Source organism: Talaromyces proteolyticus (genome assembly GCF_021365285.1).
Source record: "Talaromyces proteolyticus strain PMI_201 chromosome Unknown BGW36scaffold_5, whole genome shotgun sequence".
In the NCBI taxonomy this organism is placed as follows: domain Eukaryota; kingdom Fungi; phylum Ascomycota; class Eurotiomycetes; order Eurotiales; family Trichocomaceae; genus Talaromyces; species Talaromyces proteolyticus.
The window spans coordinates 2,508,990-2,527,073 of record NW_025764281.1 but is presented as its reverse complement, the minus strand read 5'-3'; the positions used below and the strand labels follow the sequence as shown (position 1 = coordinate 2,527,073).

Sequence of the window (18,084 nt, the reverse complement as noted above, 5' to 3'; positions counted from 1 at the left end):
TTTAAGTTTTAAGACATGAACGTCCACTACATAGTAATTACTTCAAGGTCTTGATTTAGTCAACCTGAAACAGAGGATCGTGCTAATAGTATCGCCAGTGGCGATACGTTACCGGGATTTCACATACGCATTACTCGGTTATCAGGATGAACCTCGTCACAAACACAAATCGAATTCTTTGTCTACACAATTCACGCTTAGAGATTCCATAGTATAGATAGTGGAGCCGAAGTCTACTTTGATCAGCATCATCTGGGGGCTATGATATGAGGTGACTGGCTAATTCGTCAACTGATGTTTTAGATGGATTTGGAAATATATTGTTATTGTCCCGGCCCGTACGCATACGGACATCTAGAATAGATATCGGCTCCATACCTCGTAGAGATGATGTGACAGAGACACAAGACAAGGTTAACAGCAGACTACTACATGAGTTTGTGATACCATGAGACAACTCCAAGAAACTCCAAGAAGTCCTACCCTGTTCATTTCACATGATAAGTTTCTCCCTAAACGATTCCCTCGGTTCCTTTATAATCAATATATCGAAAGACGGCTTGCGCTTGCCAGGTGCTATAGGTGGTGTGTGTGGAGATTTTTTCTTGGTAATGTCAAGAAACTCTTAGCTTTGGGAAATGACGATAGACATACTGCGACCTTTTTCAGCTCTCTTTGAAAGCCTCTCTCAGGTGGCCTAAACCAGCCTCTGAGGCCCGAGCGAGTCCAGGAAACCTATGTGGGTCTCGAAATGGATAGGTGAGTTCATTGGGTTTATCTTTGATATCTGCGCATTCTTGCGATTACTGGCTAATTAATCAGTTTTCCAAATACGGACGTACTTGGGTCCTTTTAGGGGACTTTCAATTCAGCTTTCCAACTCTGCGCCTGCTGATCTCATTGACTCTGGGAAGTATCCGAGATACAGGGACGGAATAATAAAATCGCTAGGTACCAACGAAGCGAAGCTTGTCGTTAGCGGCGAACATGGCTGAAGTGATCGACATAGACCGCGGTAGAACAGGCCCTGAGAGGTTGAGATATACCCCTAAAGATCGGGCGGCTGTTATGATTCATAATTCCTGCTACAAGGCCCACAGCTACCAGGAAACGTGGACTTTTAACTTTCACTACGACGCAATGAGCTTGTACCTCGTAAGGGCTCCTAACATCTGATTCGCGCGGAGAAATCTAGAGATTTCTGTCATGCTGGCATTGTCTGACAGGTGCTGCACGTCTCGTACGGCGCACGGATACTAATTAGAAGTGCTTGAGCCTTAGCGATAGGGCTAAACAACTGCATGTTTATCCCTTACCAAAACGCATTTTCGGGATCTCTCTGATTCGCTATCAAGCTTTCTTATTCCAGGCCAATTGCAAGTCATCATTGTGTAATTTCCCTTTTACGGTATCATTATTGCTACCGAAAGCAACTCTCCTGAACTCTATTGAATGGAGTAGGTTCATTAGAAAACCACCAACATTTCAATCGCAATCGCAATCACAATCGCAATCATCCGACCATGCATTTTCTGTGCCTTCATGGAGCCATTGGCAATATTGATGTACGTTCAGCTCATATATAACAACAATGTGCCAGGCCGACTAACAGTTGCAGAATATAAGTATACAGTTAGGTACATCGACTTATAGCTGTTTGAAAACTGAAGCAATTAATTATGGTTTCTGTTTCTGACACGCAACTTTCCAGCGCCGCTAGAAAAGGAGCTCGCCAAAGATAAGACAGCAACATTTCACTATATCAAGGCACCGGTCACAGTAAACCCGCCTGAAGGTAATCTCGCTCCATGCGCTGCTAAATCGTACAAAAGCCACTTCTCACATTAGTTCCAGGTTTCAAGGAGTGTTTTGGGCCTGGTCCTCATTATCGATGGATGGACGATGGAGGTAGCGGTCAAGACTCAATGTTAAATCGCATTCGAGAGCTTCCTGTTGGTCATAACCCTGAAGATGTCATGCGAACTCTGGCCTCAAAAGAGGTGATGTGGAAAAATAGAGATTCGGTGATGAAATACCTGAACGATATGCTGGACACACATCCAGAAGTCGAAGGGCTCATTGGATACAGTGAGGGGTCTGCCATGGGGGCCACATATATTCTCGATGAGCAAGATCGACTGGAGCGAGAGAGCAGACCGCGTAGAATCAAGTGTGCTCTTTTCTTCACTGGATGGCCGCCGGCTGCAGCCGATAACAGCCTTGTTTTGGCCGATGAAAGTGATATTACTATCGATGTACCTACTTTGCATGTGGTTGGGGCTAATGGTAAGTGTTGTTCTCGTTCTCTTTGTCCCATCGGGATTTCCCCGAGGCGGGTCTATTACTGACGTACAGCAGACCCCTATCGATACGGCGCACTGGCCCTATATAATGTCTGTGATCCAGACACGGCTATCATGTTTGACACTGGAAAGGGGCACACCATCCCCCGGGCTGGCCCGGTGATTTCAGAGTTGGCATTCGCAGTTCAGGAACTTATCTTGAATGCTAAATCTGCCGATTCGGCATGAGATCCTTATCTGGCAAATCGTATCAGGCGTTCTTTGATTATAGAACAATGTCGTAATTAAACCTCTGAGGAACAAATGAGAAGACTTGGCATGTTGTACATCATACCTAGTACATCAAATTTGGTTATCGTCTTCGGCAGCTCCGGCACGAACGGGACCGCGTATGCTGTATTAATTTGATATCATCCGAGACTGAGGAAGATGCAAAGAGTTGGGATAGCACTAGAACCGCCGGCGAGGCCGATTCTCCTGCAGGAGAATCTCCATCACGTTTAGAAGTCAGCTGGATATTTGTAAGCCCATGTTCTCTAATATAATAATACGTAATCTGAAATAGTGTGGAGAATAATAAGCGACTAGATAAATATTGATTACGAACGGGGCAGCGCGGGAACTGGGAGATACTAAGTCGACTGCTAGACTCAACCTTGAGATTGAATGGGCTACCATCGATTGAGCATGACGATCGCTTTGATAGCCAACCAACAAGGTTGGTAACACCGAGGTTCTCCGCACTTCACGCAGCATGATTGGCTCCAATACAAGATTTGGAGCTCACACTAAGCACGAACTCCGTATACGGTAATAGTACATAATATTATTATTTCATGCTGAGCATTTCCATAGTCCACCATGTTACCCTCAGCCAGCTCACTAACATCTTCTAGTGCGCATCGCCGCATCTGATATCGAATCAGACGCATCCACTAGATAGATACTCAGGTACGAGTGTACGAGTGTACCGAGCGCCGAGGAAGTGAATACATATAATTAATTTATTACATACCGCTTAGGGCCTAGGGGTAAGTGAAGCTTTCATAAAATACAATGAGTATTGTTATCGTTATCGTTATTATTCCTATTAAATGCCGATAAATGAATATCGTTCTTGGCACACATAATGGAGCTTCTATCCACTTTCTCCCCCCCCGTATTGCGCTTTATCACACGCCAGGGCAAACACTGAAATTCTAACTGGAACCTTGCAAGGCGCGCAGTCGCCAGCACAATTTCTCGGTACAATGTTGTGGTTCTTTCAATTCTTTCTTTCCTTAACGCTCCTTCTCCCTACTCTTCTAGCTCAGACGGTGAGCAGCAACGACTGCGCGTCTAGTGTCCATGTTCTTCTTGCTCGTGGCGAGGGTACCGGTGATGACTTGAACGTTCTGTCTACGGTTCAGGGCTTGGTTTTACAACAGATACCCGGATCTACAGTGCTTGGTCTTCCCTACGATCACGGCAATAGCGACAAGGAGGCGGCTGCTTATAATGGCAGTCTTCTCTTCCAGCAGTATGTTCAACAGTATGCGGCTAGCTGCCCGAACTCAAAGATTGCATTGTTGGGTTACTCGTTGGTATGACTTGCTTGCTTGAACAAGGAAATGCAAAATTTCCAAGCAGCCAGATAATATGAAAGGCAAAATGGGAATGAAGGTTCTAGCATTGACTTATCAGTAGGGAGCTGTCGCTTTAATGGACGGAATTTGCGGCACAGGTTCTATTGGGATATACGATTATGTCGCACCTCTCGACCCTAAATATGCCGACTACGGTGCGTATCATTTTCCACTGTTATCGAAGTTATGAGAAAAACACGGTTGACATGGGTAGTGATTGGTATATTCACCTATGGTGATGAGACATATGCCCCTTTCCAACCATGGAATGTAGGCAACTGTACAATCGGTGCTGGAGTAAGTCACGATCCCCTCGCCTTCTGAATCAAGATAATTAATAGGAAAACAGATATTCCCTCGTTTAAATTCCGGGGCTTGTTATCCTTTCCAGGCATCATTGCAAAGTTATTGCGACTACGGTGATAATCAATGTTGCAGCCCCCTACCCCTTGATGACAACGCCGCCCATCATACGTACGTTGAGAAATACAATCAAGACGTGGTCAATTTTATTATATCTCGTCTTGGATGAACTGTTCCATTTGCTCATAATTTTGAGCGTTCAAAAAAGGTGTGAAAAGGCGTTTAAGCATTATCGATCCTTTTTCCACTAGACTAAATTGTTTACTTCGACTCTTGTCTATCATATCAGTCAAGCTATCGGTGTGGCTTATATGTGTAATGTATATTATACTATGAAAAGGAATGCTTGAAGAGGCACCATTTATAGTTATCATTAAACGGATAGCTAAGCTCCCCAAGCTATTAGCAAACCAAGTCGTTCCACGGCCTGCATGAAAGATACAGATACAATGTTCTAAACCAGGTACTAATCCTGCTAGGTTGTGTTATATCTTGAAGCTCAGTTAAATGAAGTTGGCAACAGGCTGAGACTACATGTATAAGAGAATGTAAATGACATAATGACATAAGAGCTTAACAACCCTAATAGGAGTAGATGCGTCTTTATCGATGATGATTCTAGCTAACATTTTGAAACTGATATAGTCGAAACCGTAGAATGATAGATCTAATTTAAGTAAATCTATGAGTTAGGCATTTACTTATTTATTCAGGTTTAACGACCTTACCCAGTTTGAAGTTATGGTCTGGTTTTAGTGGGCACTAGGAGGGTCTTTAAGGGCTGAGTCCCTTATTCCCCACGCCGCCTGCCCCGAACTGATACCAAAACCTTCAATGCACTTACGCGTTCCTCACCCCAAGCCGCTTATTTGCGCAGGGCAATTCGGGGACCTTGTAGGGGCTGGCAGGGCCCCAGCCACCTTCCGAGAGACCCAATGTGCGGCCGTCGCCTGCCAGACCGTTCGGAGCTGTCACCCTTATGAGCTAGGTACCTTAGTGTTAATAAAAATGACCATCTTCGTAGTATTGATGAAACAGCGTCATCTTTTCAAAGAAATATTTGCGGCTTGGGCATTCCAAGAATGAAGGTGTTTGGAATCCTTTTGCAAAATAACACCGAAATCGAAAGTCTTTTGATATTGTTCCCTGACAGTCTTGATCGTTGACAAGCCCTTGATAGTATTTCTTCCACCCGTAGGCGCGCACGCCGCAAGCGTGATACAAGTTCCCAACGCTCCACTTCTGCTGCTATACTTTCTAAACGGGCTAATATTCGTTTTCGTTTCTATAAATGCTCTACTGATCCAGACCTCTCAGCATAATTTACACCCCTCTCCTGTAGCCATGTCCTACTGTAGCTTTTAATGGGAAATTGGGCATCCGTCTGTTCGCATGGAGATCCGGTTTAGAATATACCAAAATAGAAGTGTCATTACATTTATCAAATAATAGTAAAAGCGATTTATGGTGATGTTGAGGCATGAAGGTATTTCATAACGCAATCGGTAAGCCACCTGGCCATGTAAACGAACCGTCCAACCCCATATACTATGTTAAATGTTTATTTTTCTATTTTGTATCACAACAAAATTATATAATATATACAACGATTATATAAAATTCCATTACACAACTAACGTAAACTGGACTGTATTTTTAGCAATCTCAATCAATTCTTATTTATTTTCATTATAATATAAACTTATTATTAACAACAATATATTATTCTTTATATTAAAATTTAAGCGACTGTTTATATATATTTCTGTTGGGATATAAGAATAAAAAAATGGTCATTTAATATGGTATATGGGGCTCGTTTACCGATTACATGAAGCAAACGTTCGCTTAATATAAGCTTGACAAGTACACTAGAGCCGTTGTAGCTTAGCGTCGTCTTCGGCCGGATCTAATTCCGTCAACTAGGGTCATCGTCGTTATCCTCACCTGAAAGTGACTGACAGACACATCTTGCTTACATCAATTCCGCTATATATTCCGTCTTCGACACTGTCGTTGGTGTGATAGAACAGAATATTGTGTGCGAGAAATCCAAGCTCTTTTGTCTCCCGGCGCAACAATTCCTAGCAGCTTACAGCTCCTTCCTTGATCGCGGCAGCTCTGCGACAATCCAGGCGTCCAGAGAACCCATGGTGCAATTCGCAGCGCATGCTATTATTTTCGATATCAAAAATGCCAAATAATATCATGTCGAGAACCGAGTCGTAACCGAAACCCAGCTATATCGCAGTTTAATAGACCTGGAAGCCGTTCGTCGCATCTCAGCGGTCGGCGTCACTAGAGCATTATAAGCTCCCATCAATGAGCATCCCTAGACAATCAGCACTCAAACCAGCAATGGAGAATACGGCAAGACAATCCTCCACCTCTGGCCCCTCAAGCGCTACGTCAATGCCACAGACCTTTGATAAAATCCCCGATGTCGAGTTGAAATCATCGTCGCAAAATGGAGCCCCATCAGGGTCGAGCGAACAAGCGAGCAGCGTCAAGGTTTCTCGAGACGGGGTGCTCAGAAATCGTGCAGTTGAAGGAGAAACAAATGCCAGCCCCCCAGCTTGCTCTTTGCCACCAGAAAAGGTATTTTCAATCCAGCTCGGGTCTGAGCTCTTTCGGCTCTCAGGCGCATCAATAGCCTCGGATGGTCAGTCTCCTCTGCTCCTTTTCAGACTGCTTGGACTTAAACTCTTAGAGCACCGTCATATTTTTCTCAATTTTTTGAAGAGCAGCTTCGGCAGACTGAAAGCGGTGGAAACGTGAGGACGCTCTACATCGACCGAGACCCAGCGACATTCCGTGAGATATGTCGACATCTCCAAGGTCAGTCCGATTATCAAAGGCTCCTTGACTCTAGCTGTTGCGGGGTAATGACTAGTTATAGGATATCATATTCACCCACGTGATGGCATGGAGTATGTAAAACTATTTGCCGATGCTCAATTCTACAGTTGTGAGTCCATCTAGGCTTGTTGCAACCAGGTAGTATACTAATGTGCGGGTAATACAGTACCCCGACTGGTGTCACGACTATTCGAATCAGAGATTTGTATTCAGATTGGAGACCGCGATTTCCAGGTATCCAGAGATATCTTTTCTGGTCCTGGTGACTCTCCGAATTTTTTCAACCTAGGTTTTGCTATATTGTTTGCCACCCCAACGGATGTTTTTCCAGGCTTACAGAGATCGGGCTTGCTACGGCCGCCTTCAATCATTCCGCCTAGCGTGCCTGGTCGATCGGGGGCTATCTTTGCGCAACTCATACACCTTCTGAGAGGTTACCCAGTGCATATCCAGAATGAAAGCCACCGGCTTGAATTACTACGCGATTGTCGATACTATCATTTAAGAGGCGTTGAACAAAGGTTGATCCCTCATCATATCAGTTATAATCCGGGACGAGAGCGTGATGAAATCCTTATCCGATTAAATGACATCCGCCAGTCTGGCATTCAAGTCGTAAGTGATGGCTCATCACCCGATGCGTCGACATTTGCTGGGTGGGTGCATTACGCAAGACCATTCGTAGACGACAATGTCTACGAATTGGTGATTGAGATCGGGGGCCAAAGCACTATCATCGATCTAAATACAATGCGCGCAGAATTCCACGGTCTAGCCAAGGCACGAGTCAGCAGTTTGGTGCAGGTCATCGCCAACAAGCTGAACCTACCCAATAAAGCGCCTCTCGGGTTGATGATGATGGCGGGCGCAAGCAAGACATCGGCGAGCCCGGGCAACTCGCCGCTGAGTGAAGATCGGCCTAAAATCCGCATTGACAAGGACGCCGATATCACTGTTGATAACGAGGCGTACGTGCCTGGAAATGATGCCTTCGGCAGCCCAATTGCAGATGCAGACCTAGCTGGTGAGGAACCTCCCGCCAAACGCAAACGCAAAGATGTAGCGGTAGAGCGTGGCCAGTGGATGGTGCACAATGGCCAGTGGCGGTTACGAGTGCAGCCAGACTCCTCGCGTCAACTAGAGATAGTATTTCACGCCGTCAAGTTGGACGTATATACGAGCCAGCGGGTGCGGAATCGAAAACGGGCCTTTTTAGGATGAACATGTAATACTAGAGTCCAGACCACGCTATATTAATCAGCATTTGCACCAATACTGGCACAATACTGGCGCCTGTGGACAATAATAAACAGTTGTTAATGTTCTGATGGACTTATTTGGACATCATGCGACCAACCTCGGCATCAAAGCCCCTCGTCATGCCTAGGCGGGCGTAGCGCCGCCTCGAAAAAGCAGCTGGTCCGGCACCATAGACCCACAATTGCCACTTTCGGCCGCGATGACGAACTTGCCCCGGCTGGTAAAATCAGAAGGAGCTGGGGGAGCTCGCCCGCATGTGAAACCGCAAGCCAATATTAATGTTCTTGTTGCTGCTGCCAATTGTTGGGACCGCCAGCAGGCACCAGCTGAGTATACCTGGCGCATATCTTGACCACCTAAGGACGAAGCTGAGAAGCAACGGTATACACAATGGCAGCGACGACATCCAGCTCTGATGTCAAGGTCACCCTTTACTGGTAATCCTCGTCAAACCCTGAGTTCGGAACACGAGTTAATGAGTACGGTGCAGGTTGGAGCAGTCTCGCGCCCAGTCAATTCTCTGGGTGTTGGAAGCCCTATCGGTTCCATACCAGTTGAAGACCTTCAAGCGCGGCCCTGATATGCTGGCGCCCGAAGAGCTGAAAGCAATTCACCCTCTCGGAAAGTCGCCGGTTATTAGCGTTGAACGCCCAGAGTTCCCCAAGCCTTTGGTCCTGGCCGAATCCGGCGCCATTGTCGAGTACCTAGTTGATCACTTTGGTGGCGAAGAGAAGGGAATTGTTCCGAAACGCTATGCTAGCGAGGAAGACAAAGCCAAGGGTATTGAGACGGAGGAGTGGTTGAGATACAGATTCTATCTGCATTATATCGAGGGAAGCTTGATGCCGCAGCTAGTTACTTCTTTGATTATTGACGGTGAGTTCTTTCCCCGAACTTTATTCTTCACACGAATCATACGTTTGCTGATGAACTGCGCATGCCAGGCGTACGAAACGCCCCCGTTCCATTCTTCGTCAAGCCTATCACCCGTATTGTCGCCTCCAGGATTCAGAGTACCTGGCTCGACAAGCAATTTGCCGTCCACTTCCCATTCCTGGAACAACAACTCGAGACTGTTCCTGGCACAACAGAGACCCAAAAGGGGGGTATTTGCGGGCCTAAATTCAATGCCGCGGATATGTTGATGAGTTTCCCTATCATTGCGGCTACAGGCAGAGGTGTTTTCACCAAGGAGGAATACCCTGAGATCGTGGCTTACGCGGGTAGACTGCAGAAGGACGAGGGATACCAAAATGCAGCGAAGAAGATTGAAGAGATTGAGGGACGATTTGTTGCTTCATTGTGATGTATTGTAATGCTGTTGTATCAATTGATGTGATGTATATATCGATAGTAATTTCTTGTAATTCAATGCTCACTTTTGCCATCACTTCAATGGATTCAATCATCAAAAATAAGGCATTCTCGCTGAATCAATCGAGAGAATGGCCATTCCGAATGCGGACTAGTTCCACTAGCCTTGGCGCCCACCTCCAGCACCCGCCATCACTACCGCATCCTCCTGCAACACCGCATCGCTCCTTGTACCGAGTCATTCATTCGCAGTCGGCGTGACTGAATTGTCCATAATGGCTGGCCCAAGCAAATGTACGCTCTCATGCCCTCTTGTTTCTGCGAGCCTGAACTGGCAGCTCCAGATTAGGCGTTGCTAACTATGATTCTAGCACTTGTCCTCGATCCTGCCTTGCAGAAATACTACGGTACATATCACCCACCTACCTCCAGCCTAACCGACATCGCCGACATTATTTATATTCTGTCGGCTATAAACCTCAGGAAATGCGAGCTGCTAACAGACTCGATCTAGAACTCAACGCAAACCGGTACAAATACTTCCGCTGGACACCACGAAATGCGTGGTTGACTCTCTTGTACGCCGGCATTATCCCGGGAATTATCGGATACGTGGCAATCAAGACGGAAGTGAGTTTGTGCCAAATCTGTGGGTTGGAGAGAGGCTGACGCGTGGCGTGAATTTTATAGGGAAAATACGAATTCCGTGGGAAGCGAAGGGGAGACACGCTTGCTGAATATTAAAGGTTCAGATATGCTTGTCTTGTGAGGTGGAGCTGAAGAAGAATTTTAGACATGGGGGTATCAGGCAGGTTATTCTGTGAGATGCGATGTGCGTTTGACAAGAAAGGCCAACCCATGCATACAACTGCGATATGAACGAACATGTTGAAAGTTGGCTATATTCCGCTATCGTCAGATAGCTCCGCTTACCTCGATTTCTTGAAATCGCGGAGTTTTGTGTATATACTATACTAGCGAGGATTATTTCATTTATTTGTTCCAATACTTTACACTACAGCTGCACGGTGAATGATAGACGGAAAGATGGTAGATTACTGACATGCTAGGAAAGACATTCATATCCATTACAACTTTTAACGATAAAATACATATGATCTTCCATACATGTAGCCCTTCATGACAGAATCATGGTCTAAACTAAAGTCCACGGCCCTTTCGTAGCTCGTGGATTTGATAGCATCCACACGCTGTCCAGATGACTTCTTCAGCACAATCGCCTTTTAATAACAGCCGTAGAGGTTCCTCTTACAGCCTGGAATTTATGCGTGTGACTTGCGCGTCTTGATATCTCTCAAGCAGAAAGCATAGCACACTTCGCCATTCCATCCAATTTCACTGAAGTAACCCGAGATCGATGTCTTGTCCCTCATTAATTTCCATAATCCATAACCTCAAACTTCCAGATCTCCGTCTCATTAGTAAGGCCCTCTCCTTCTCCCCCATCCACCTCGCTCTTCTGGCACCCTCTCGCCTCTCTTCCAATCGCCGGTCGGGATCCCATTTCCTCGCGACGGCCCTCCTCCTCTTCTCCCACCGCCGCCCTCACGAGGCGGTCCAAAAGCTCTCATACCACCGCCAATCGGGCCCACCGGCGGCCCTCTCCCACCCTGCACCGGCGGCGCAACACTGCCATCATCCAGCGGCGGCACGATCGCAACATCCACATAATCCCCAATCACGAATCGTGCGTCCGCAAGTGTCTTATCTGCATCGTCCTGCCGAAAGAGGCCCTTGTCACCTAGTCGACGTTTTTCGCCATTCGCATGTCCGTCGTTGTGTGAGCTCTCATCCCTTGACTGTCCCAGAATCACGCTCCCAATATCCTTCGAAAGATACCGCCCTCGTCCTTCGGTTGCTGCGCCGCGCGTGTCTGGGTATATGAGGCGGAAGCACAGCCTTGTGCCAGACTGTGGGGTTGGCAATTGTGAGGGTAATGCGCCAGCTAGGAGGCTCGAGAGCTCGCGCAGGGTGCAGGATTGCCAGGTGTAGATTTCGAGATGAGGGGGAAGACGACTGGTGCTGTTGGGGCCGGTGGGTGTAGGGATGGGGAAGTCGTTGAGCGTGTGGTAGGCATTCTGGCGGTAGAAGAGCTTGAGGTGGAAAGGGACTGTTGTTTCTCGGTTGACTGTCATTGTGATGGGTGCCGTTGAATGGGTTTGCGAGCGGAGCGGCGTGCGCAGTTACTGGGGCTGACTAGGATGATTGTTGTTGGGATCGCACAAGTATGGATAATGTACGTCGGATATACGCAATCGTTAAAGTAAAATTCCTGCTTGGGAGTCTTTTGTTGTTGGGAATCGGCAAGTGAAGAGGAACAGGGCGGAGAAAGAAGCTAAGCTGGTCGTTGGAGTCGTTGCCGCATTGAGCTCGACCCGCGTGAAACTTTTAAACTCCGCCTCTCACCTAACACCAGGCAGGCACTTGACTCGCAGAACTCGCTCATTCTCTGCCACGTTTTCTCTCTCATACTACAGGCAATCGCGACAAATCGACCACCTGGTGGTCTCCAGCACCCCCTCAACATGGACTTTGCGTCGCTCATGGCCAAGGAAATCTCCAAGGCCAAACCCAGCACCACCGAGAAATCCAAAGATGAGAAAAACAAGTACGTCCGTCGAGCAGATATCGAAGCTGCGCGTATCGCAGCCTACAATGCGGAACAGGAAAAGCTACAGCGCGAACGCGAAGAGAAGGCTGCTCTCAAGCGCAAGCACGAGGAAGAGGAAGCCGACCGCAATCGGGAACGAGAGGAAAAGAAGCGGAAATTAGCAGAAGAGTCAAAGAAGAGGAGAGAGGCGGAAGAGGAGGCTGCGGAGAGGGAACGAAGGAAAAGGCTGGGACTCCCTGAGCTACCACCAAAGAAAGCGGAGGATGAAGATGGGACTCCAGTACCGGAGGAAGAGAATATCGACGCTGAAGAGCTCAGCAAAAAGCTCCGAGATTTAGATGAACCGATTACACTGTTTGGTGAAACGCACAAGGCGAGGCTGCGGCGTTATCAGCGGCTTGTCCAGCGATCGCTCACGCCACAGCTATCCAACGGACCTATCCCGACGACGTTGGAACTGGTGGCTGAGAAGGATATGAAAATACCAACTAAGATGCCAAAAGATCGCGCCGGGAAGACATTCCTTTTCAGGCAGCTCGCATCGTATTTCAACATGATCCTGGAGGAATGGGAGATTGCTTTGGCCAAACGAGACGTTTCCGTGAAGCAGAGCTTTGCTGGTCGACAGGCGTACAATGCCATGCTTCAAAGCAAAGAGAATATGAGACCTCTGTTCAAGAAATTCGAGGCCGCAGATATCGACGATACGGTTCTTGAGGCGATTGTTGAGATTGTTCATTGCGCGCAAGAAAGACGATATGTTGATGCTAACAATGGGTATTTACGTCTTAGTATCGGAAAAGCGTAGGCCCCCTTCCCCCTTTCAAAATTTAATCAATACTGACGAATTGTACAGAGCATGGCCAATTGGTGTTACCATGGTTGGTATTCACGAACGATCTGCGCGAGAGAAGTTGCATGAAAGCGATAACAAGGCCCATATCATGTCTGACGAGAGCACGCGGAAGTATCTGCAGAGTATCAAACGATGCTTGAGCTTTGCTCAGGTGCGCTGGCCACCGGATGACCAGTTGCAGTTGATGGGTTAAATACACCTCTATATATGGCCGATGAATGATGATTAAATGTTATATGTAGCTAGATAAACAGTTCTAATGACGATGCCTTTTGAATACTTTCTACAATATCAATTAATGTATCATGGATCACGACTGTTTATGCAATATTCAAACAATTTTACAACGTAGTAGCTTCACTGCATATGGTACGTTCATGGCCCTCGACGCCTCTTCCCTTACTAATAAACGCAGCACTAACCAAATGTGCGACTAAATATGTATATGTATGTATGTATGTATGTTATGTGTATCATTGTACATCCACGAATCAATTATCATGCATCAGCTGAAAAGCGCATTACAAAGAGCAGTCCACCAGCGACTGATTCGAGGCCAAGGGGATTTATCTTCAGAATTCTTGGACGGACAAACCAGTGGCTTCTGCGGCCGGTCGTCATACTGTGCACGTTGGCCATGTCCATCTACCCCATTCATGAGCGCACCGCGGCCCCCTGTTGGCGTACCCGCGGGTCTTTTGGGAGTACACGTTCCGCTGCTACTATCCAAGTCTCTAATCAACGTGCTGGCAGCATAAACACACCCCCCAAACGCGAACCGGATAAGCGAGTCACCAGTCAGGCTACCTATGACGAAAATATCTGGAGCGACTTCCAGGTCTTCCATGACCTTGTTGCGCAAGGTTTTTGCCGATATTTTGTTCTCATCCGGGCTGTCGACACCGCTAAGAATCTCTGCACGCAGGGCCGGATCAAGATAGCCAAGCGACCCTCTTCGACCTACACCATAAACCAGGCCACATACAGGACGTTGAATTGTGGTGCCATCTGTCAGACACAATGTCACAATTGCTTTGCCATCTTTCATCTGGACGTCGACAATTTCGGCATTCGGTATACCCTCGTAGACTTCGTCCCAATTTCGGCTCTCTAAAAAGGATGTCGACACTAGTCGCCGGGCTTTGGGTCTTTTCGCAGAATTCGAAGCAAGTGCAGCTCGTTTCATTAGTCGATAGACCCCGGCATACTCTGGGTATGCCTGTTGATGGCAGGCTCGCAGCGGCGAAGGTCTTTCGTCGGGGCTCCAACGGAAGAGATGTAAAATTGGCTGATCAACCGGTGCTGATATAATAGCATCTGCGGCGGTAAACCCTGACCCAATGACTAGCAATGGTGTCCTAGACGAATTCGCGTTATGAAGAGTGGCTAGAGGCGCGAGAAGAGCCGGTGGTTGAATGAGATGTGAAAAGATACCCGTGGCCAGTACGAGATGTTTACATCTCAGACGATGAGACCGTATATAGAAGCCGTCTGCAGTACGCTCTATCCCATCCACCTGCATATTATTCAAGAAGGAATCGCTAATCCCCGCCTCTACGGGGTACATGCGCAGGTACTCTGCCAATTCCTTCCGGCTTGGACGAGTGAAAGGCGCTAGATCTGCATTCTTGGTTTTGCGATAGTGCGCAGCAAACGTGTACCCGGGTAAGGAGAGCATGCCAGCATAGCTCAGTGTTCCGATATCCCAGCTAACGCGGACAGGGTCATCTACGGCCCAAAGACCGCCTGGACTCGACGCATTGCCTAGGACCAAGTGCGGGACAGCGCGGTGAGGCTTGTAGCGCCACTCAATGTTCGTCACGTCTCCGAGATCGTCCGTCTCGCCATGCGGTCGCAGCAGGGCGTCCAGCAACACGTTGATGGGGAGAGCCTGTGTCGAGTATGACAAACGCGACGCAGCGAAGTGATGCGTCAGGGTATCGAGGTCCGGCCGCAATAGACAGGTCGACGGCGCTCGCAGCTTGGCATGCAGCAGCGGATCGGGATGCGGCGGGTCGGGGGCATAGTAGGGAATGTTGCCATGGAGGATGTACGACAAGATCATGGACGACGGCCCATTGCCTGGCACACGGCCGACAGGCGGTGAGAAGCTATTTCCAAGGATTCCATTGGGACGGAATTACGACATACCGATGACTATGGTGTCAATTTTTGTATCCGCGGCGGACGGCGGAGACATGGTGGAGGCACGGCATTAATTGATGCGGGGAGCGCGATAAAGAGATTTCCGCTCTATGGACTACCAAAGGAGAAAGGCTGCAGGGAGGATAGGCATGATTTGTAGAACCACAGGACGGTTGGGGATTGTGCTGTGTAGAGAAGCAGTCGAGGCTGGAGAGAAAAATTGCATTCAGCAAGTGGATCGCCAGGAAGCCAAATTCAGCACAGCTCCAGACTGACTGCCAGTGACTTGACAGCCGGAATGGATATGTCTGCGGGACAGCAATGCGCACGCTGACAAAGCGTTTCTTTTAAATAGCTTTCTATCCGTTGATTTGTAGGCTCTGGTGTATTATTAAGCGCTCGTGTTCGGTGTCTGCTAGGACCTTTCAACACTGCACAGGCTGGCTGCTGATGGCGTGGGGGTGTATAAGACACAAGGATACAAGTATAGACCTCCTTTAGCTTCAACTACAGGAGAATGTCCTGGCCACCAAGATTTAAGCTGATGGCAATAATTTTGTAAGAAAAGTACAATTTACAAAGTGCTAAACAGTAATATCTTCACAATAAATAAAAACATTAATATGAATATTTACTATTTGCAACTAAAGAATTAAATGAAAAGATCGGAAACTTCCGCGCTTCCCGCCGCCGCCAAGACTGACGCGCGTCACGTGTGCGGGGCACGGGATAATGATATTCCGTGAATCTCTCAGTATTAGGGTTAGGGTTATTGTGTCTGTTAGGGTTAGCCTAAATGAAGAGGTAGACACGAAAAGATAGGTGATTAGCTATGGATGAGCCTCCATATGTCCATAGTAAAGACCTTATGGGATAAAACTTACAGCAAAAAGTGTAGGGTTGAAACCTGTATGACACGACATAGACTACATGTCTAGACAGTGAGAGGGTGGTATTTTGAAACAATTTTTATATACATAGAATACTTCGAGGACACCAGTTGAAACAGGCATAATTGTAATGAATTTACAAACAGATAGGACACATTTTAATTTAACAGTAAAAACAATAAAAAGTACTAGCTAACTTGGATAGAACGTACAAACTCAACACAATCACCCAAATACTCACCGCAGATTTCTTTCTCAAAACAGGACTATATGTACTACGTCGGGTATGTGAACACCGCTAATGTTATCTCGTCAAAAAAAGAACATCCTATCTGCGATATTCCATAAGACTCACCCTCGCTTTAGCACATTCTACTGTGCATGGCCATTGGTTGCTGGGGTATAGTAACTCGGAGGCCCACCAGCAACAGGACTTGGATATTGTATATGCACCTGAGGCGGTGGCTGTGGTGATCCCGGCTGTTGTTGTTTTTGTTGGTGTTGTTCCTGCTGCTGTTGTATGATAGTCTGCTGCAGCGCCTGTTGCTGGGGGTCAAATACCCATCGTTGGATAGGCGGTGGCTGGAACTGATTTGCTTCCAGTTCTAACTCTTTATTCTTTTTTGCGCGTGAAAAGTAAACCACAGCGACTATTATCAAAGATATAATTATGAACGCCAGAATTGGGATAATGATCAGTTTGAGAAGACCGCCGACTAAACCCATATTGGAATGTGCTTGGAGATGAAGGGGTGAAAATGTAAAATTTCAACACACACAATGACCTAGTAAATCTGTTCTTTGGTAAATTTCCTTGAATGTGTACGTAAGTTGAACAATGCTCAAGGAATAGCCATGTCTTATAAAGCTTTTGAACTGTTTCCTACAAAAATTTGCATGAATGCAAGCTCTACACCAGAGCCATCACGTCTGCACCATCTCATTATAATACCGCGCATTATACCAGACCCCGGGTGCTTCATTGGATCTTCTGAAGGAAACTTTGCTCACCCAGCGGCTCTATGCGAGTTTTGATTTGCTTATGAGGCATGTTCCTTCTAAGACCCAAACCGAACCAATAAGCTCCGTTCGACAGGACATGTATAGTAACAAGGCTAATGCTTAATTACCCTTACATGCAGGCCGCAGTGTCGAGCTCTTCTTCAGACAGCATGATACTTGCACGGCAACGATTCAAATGTTCCGGTTGTTTTTCGAGCGAACTCTCAAAGACTTCAGGGGCTATGCTATACATATCATTTCACTACGATTCCAGTCATTCACGGTTCAACTCGATTTGTCGCGAATCTGTTCAACCATGAGATCGACAACATCGTAAGCAAATACTGATTGCACTTCTCGTAATGTGGAAAGAGAGCTCGTACTTACGATGATGATTGGTTAGATTGTAGTTGAGGTATTTTAGACTGCTGCAAAGAAATTCACGGTGTCACACCCGATTTTGCGCCCAGGAAATGGCCAACCGTCCAACTTAAGTTCACATGTCCACCAAAAATAGCCCCTAATACACTTTTCACTGCCCCCTAGCTAGCCAAACTGTATGGCCCTGCAGATTTATCACCATCTCGTGACGACGAATACCGGTCATTTGTCTTGATACCCAAAACACTCCTTGTACCAATGACGCATCCTAGTACCTCGTTGTAGACATGACTTTCCCGGTTCGTTTTCTAGCTAGCAATGAATTTAAAATTATTGGTCTTCCATACACCCTCAAAAATCCTCTAGAGCGCTAAGGCACTTCTTAGGAACTTGCAGAGTTCCCAGCACTATCAATTGTTTAGGCTTTATTTTCACAAAGGCTACATGTATAGTT

General features: G+C 46.9%; 9 protein-coding genes across 9 annotated transcripts; 6 read left to right on the top strand and 3 right to left on the bottom strand.

Moving 5' to 3' along the window:
- Positions 1–1,523: 1,523 nt before the first annotated feature.
- On the top strand, positions 1,524–2,627 carry BGW36DRAFT_460979 (putative DUF341 family oxidoreductase; the record flags this gene model as incomplete). The annotated part of the gene is made up of 5 exons (XM_046222119.1): positions 1,524–1,565; positions 1,619–1,637; positions 1,712–1,795; positions 1,855–2,286; positions 2,359–2,627. The coding sequence occupies 5 exons, from the start codon at positions 1,524–1,526 to the stop codon at positions 2,529–2,531; spliced, it is 750 nt and encodes a 249-aa protein (XP_046073674.1). The 3' UTR covers positions 2,532–2,627.
- Positions 2,628–3,455: 828 nt separating this feature from the next.
- BGW36DRAFT_377473 (putative acetylxylan esterase precursor) lies at positions 3,456–4,648 on the top strand. Its single transcript, XM_046216006.1, has 4 exons — positions 3,456–3,886; positions 3,990–4,083; positions 4,143–4,225; positions 4,278–4,648. Exons 1-4 carry the CDS (start codon positions 3,554–3,556, stop codon positions 4,458–4,460), a joined length of 693 nt encoding a protein of 230 aa, XP_046073673.1. The 5' UTR covers positions 3,456–3,553; the 3' UTR covers positions 4,461–4,648.
- Positions 4,649–6,649: 2,001 nt separating this feature from the next.
- On the top strand, positions 6,650–8,371 carry BGW36DRAFT_396762 (uncharacterized protein; the record flags this gene model as incomplete). Its single annotated transcript, XM_046218209.1, has 4 exons — positions 6,650–6,953; positions 7,004–7,129; positions 7,191–7,259; positions 7,317–8,371. 4 exons carry the CDS (start codon positions 6,650–6,652, stop codon positions 8,369–8,371), a joined length of 1,554 nt encoding a protein of 517 aa, XP_046073672.1.
- Positions 8,372–8,800: 429 nt separating this feature from the next.
- On the top strand, positions 8,801–9,716 carry BGW36DRAFT_294224 (putative glutathione S-transferase; the record flags this gene model as incomplete). Its single annotated transcript, XM_046211072.1, has 3 exons — positions 8,801–8,847; positions 8,901–9,286; positions 9,355–9,716. 3 exons carry the CDS (start codon positions 8,801–8,803, stop codon positions 9,714–9,716), a joined length of 795 nt encoding a protein of 264 aa, XP_046073671.1.
- A 223-nt stretch (positions 9,717–9,939) lies between these two features.
- Positions 9,940–10,739, top strand: BGW36DRAFT_377465 (uncharacterized protein). The gene is made up of 4 exons (XM_046216005.1): positions 9,940–10,018; positions 10,096–10,131; positions 10,239–10,354; positions 10,415–10,739. The coding sequence occupies exons 1-4, from the start codon at positions 10,000–10,002 to the stop codon at positions 10,466–10,468; spliced, it is 225 nt and encodes a 74-aa protein (XP_046073670.1). The 5' UTR covers positions 9,940–9,999; the 3' UTR covers positions 10,469–10,739.
- A 436-nt stretch (positions 10,740–11,175) lies between these two features.
- BGW36DRAFT_263663 (Sin3 associated polypeptide p18-domain-containing protein) lies at positions 11,176–11,880 on the bottom strand (the record flags this gene model as incomplete). Its single annotated transcript, XM_046210097.1, has 1 exon — positions 11,176–11,880. A coding segment is annotated over one exon (705 nt), but the record flags the coding sequence as incomplete, so codon positions are not given.
- Positions 11,881–12,270: 390 nt separating this feature from the next.
- BGW36DRAFT_426877 (uncharacterized protein) lies at positions 12,271–13,405 on the top strand (the record flags this gene model as incomplete). Its single annotated transcript, XM_046220328.1, has 2 exons — positions 12,271–13,160; positions 13,213–13,405. 2 exons carry the CDS (start codon positions 12,271–12,273, stop codon positions 13,403–13,405), a joined length of 1,083 nt encoding a protein of 360 aa, XP_046073668.1.
- A 106-nt stretch (positions 13,406–13,511) lies between these two features.
- On the bottom strand, positions 13,512–15,901 carry BGW36DRAFT_377458 (uncharacterized protein). Its single transcript, XM_046216004.1, has 2 exons — positions 15,364–15,901; positions 13,512–15,294 (listed from the first exon to the last, which is right to left on the bottom strand). The coding sequence occupies exons 1-2, from the start codon at positions 15,410–15,412 to the stop codon at positions 13,718–13,720; spliced, it is 1,626 nt and encodes a 541-aa protein (XP_046073667.1). The 5' UTR covers positions 15,413–15,901; the 3' UTR covers positions 13,512–13,717.
- Positions 15,902–16,619: 718 nt separating this feature from the next.
- Positions 16,620–16,973, bottom strand: BGW36DRAFT_358706 (uncharacterized protein; the record flags this gene model as incomplete). The annotated part of the gene is made up of 1 exon (XM_046213993.1): positions 16,620–16,973. The coding sequence occupies one exon, from the start codon at positions 16,971–16,973 to the stop codon at positions 16,620–16,622; it is 354 nt and encodes a 117-aa protein (XP_046073666.1).
- Between the last annotated feature and the right edge of the window lie 1,111 nt (positions 16,974–18,084).

Coding starts and splice junctions, on each gene's coding strand:
- BGW36DRAFT_377473 (XM_046216006.1), top strand. CDS start 3,554: ATGTTGTGGTTCTTTCAATTCTTTCTTTCCTTAACGCTCCTTCTCCCT. Junction 3,887..3,989: donor CATTGTTGGGTTACTCGTTG/GTATGACTTGCT, acceptor ACTTATCAGTAG/GGAGCTGTCGCTTTAATGGA. Junction 4,084..4,142: donor CCCTAAATATGCCGACTACG/GTGCGTATCATT, acceptor TGACATGGGTAG/TGATTGGTATATTCACCTAT.
- BGW36DRAFT_377465 (XM_046216005.1), top strand. Junction 10,132..10,238: donor TGCCTTGCAGAAATACTACG/GTACATATCACC, acceptor GACTCGATCTAG/AACTCAACGCAAACCGGTAC. Junction 10,355..10,414: donor ACGTGGCAATCAAGACGGAA/GTGAGTTTGTGC, acceptor TGAATTTTATAG/GGAAAATACGAATTCCGTGG.
- BGW36DRAFT_377458 (XM_046216004.1), bottom strand. CDS start 15,412: ATGTCTCCGCCGTCCGCCGCGGATACAAAAATTGACACCATAGTCATC. Junction 15,295..15,363: donor AATTGACACCATAGTCATCG/GTATGTCGTAAT, acceptor GCCGTGTGCCAG/GCAATGGGCCGTCGTCCATG.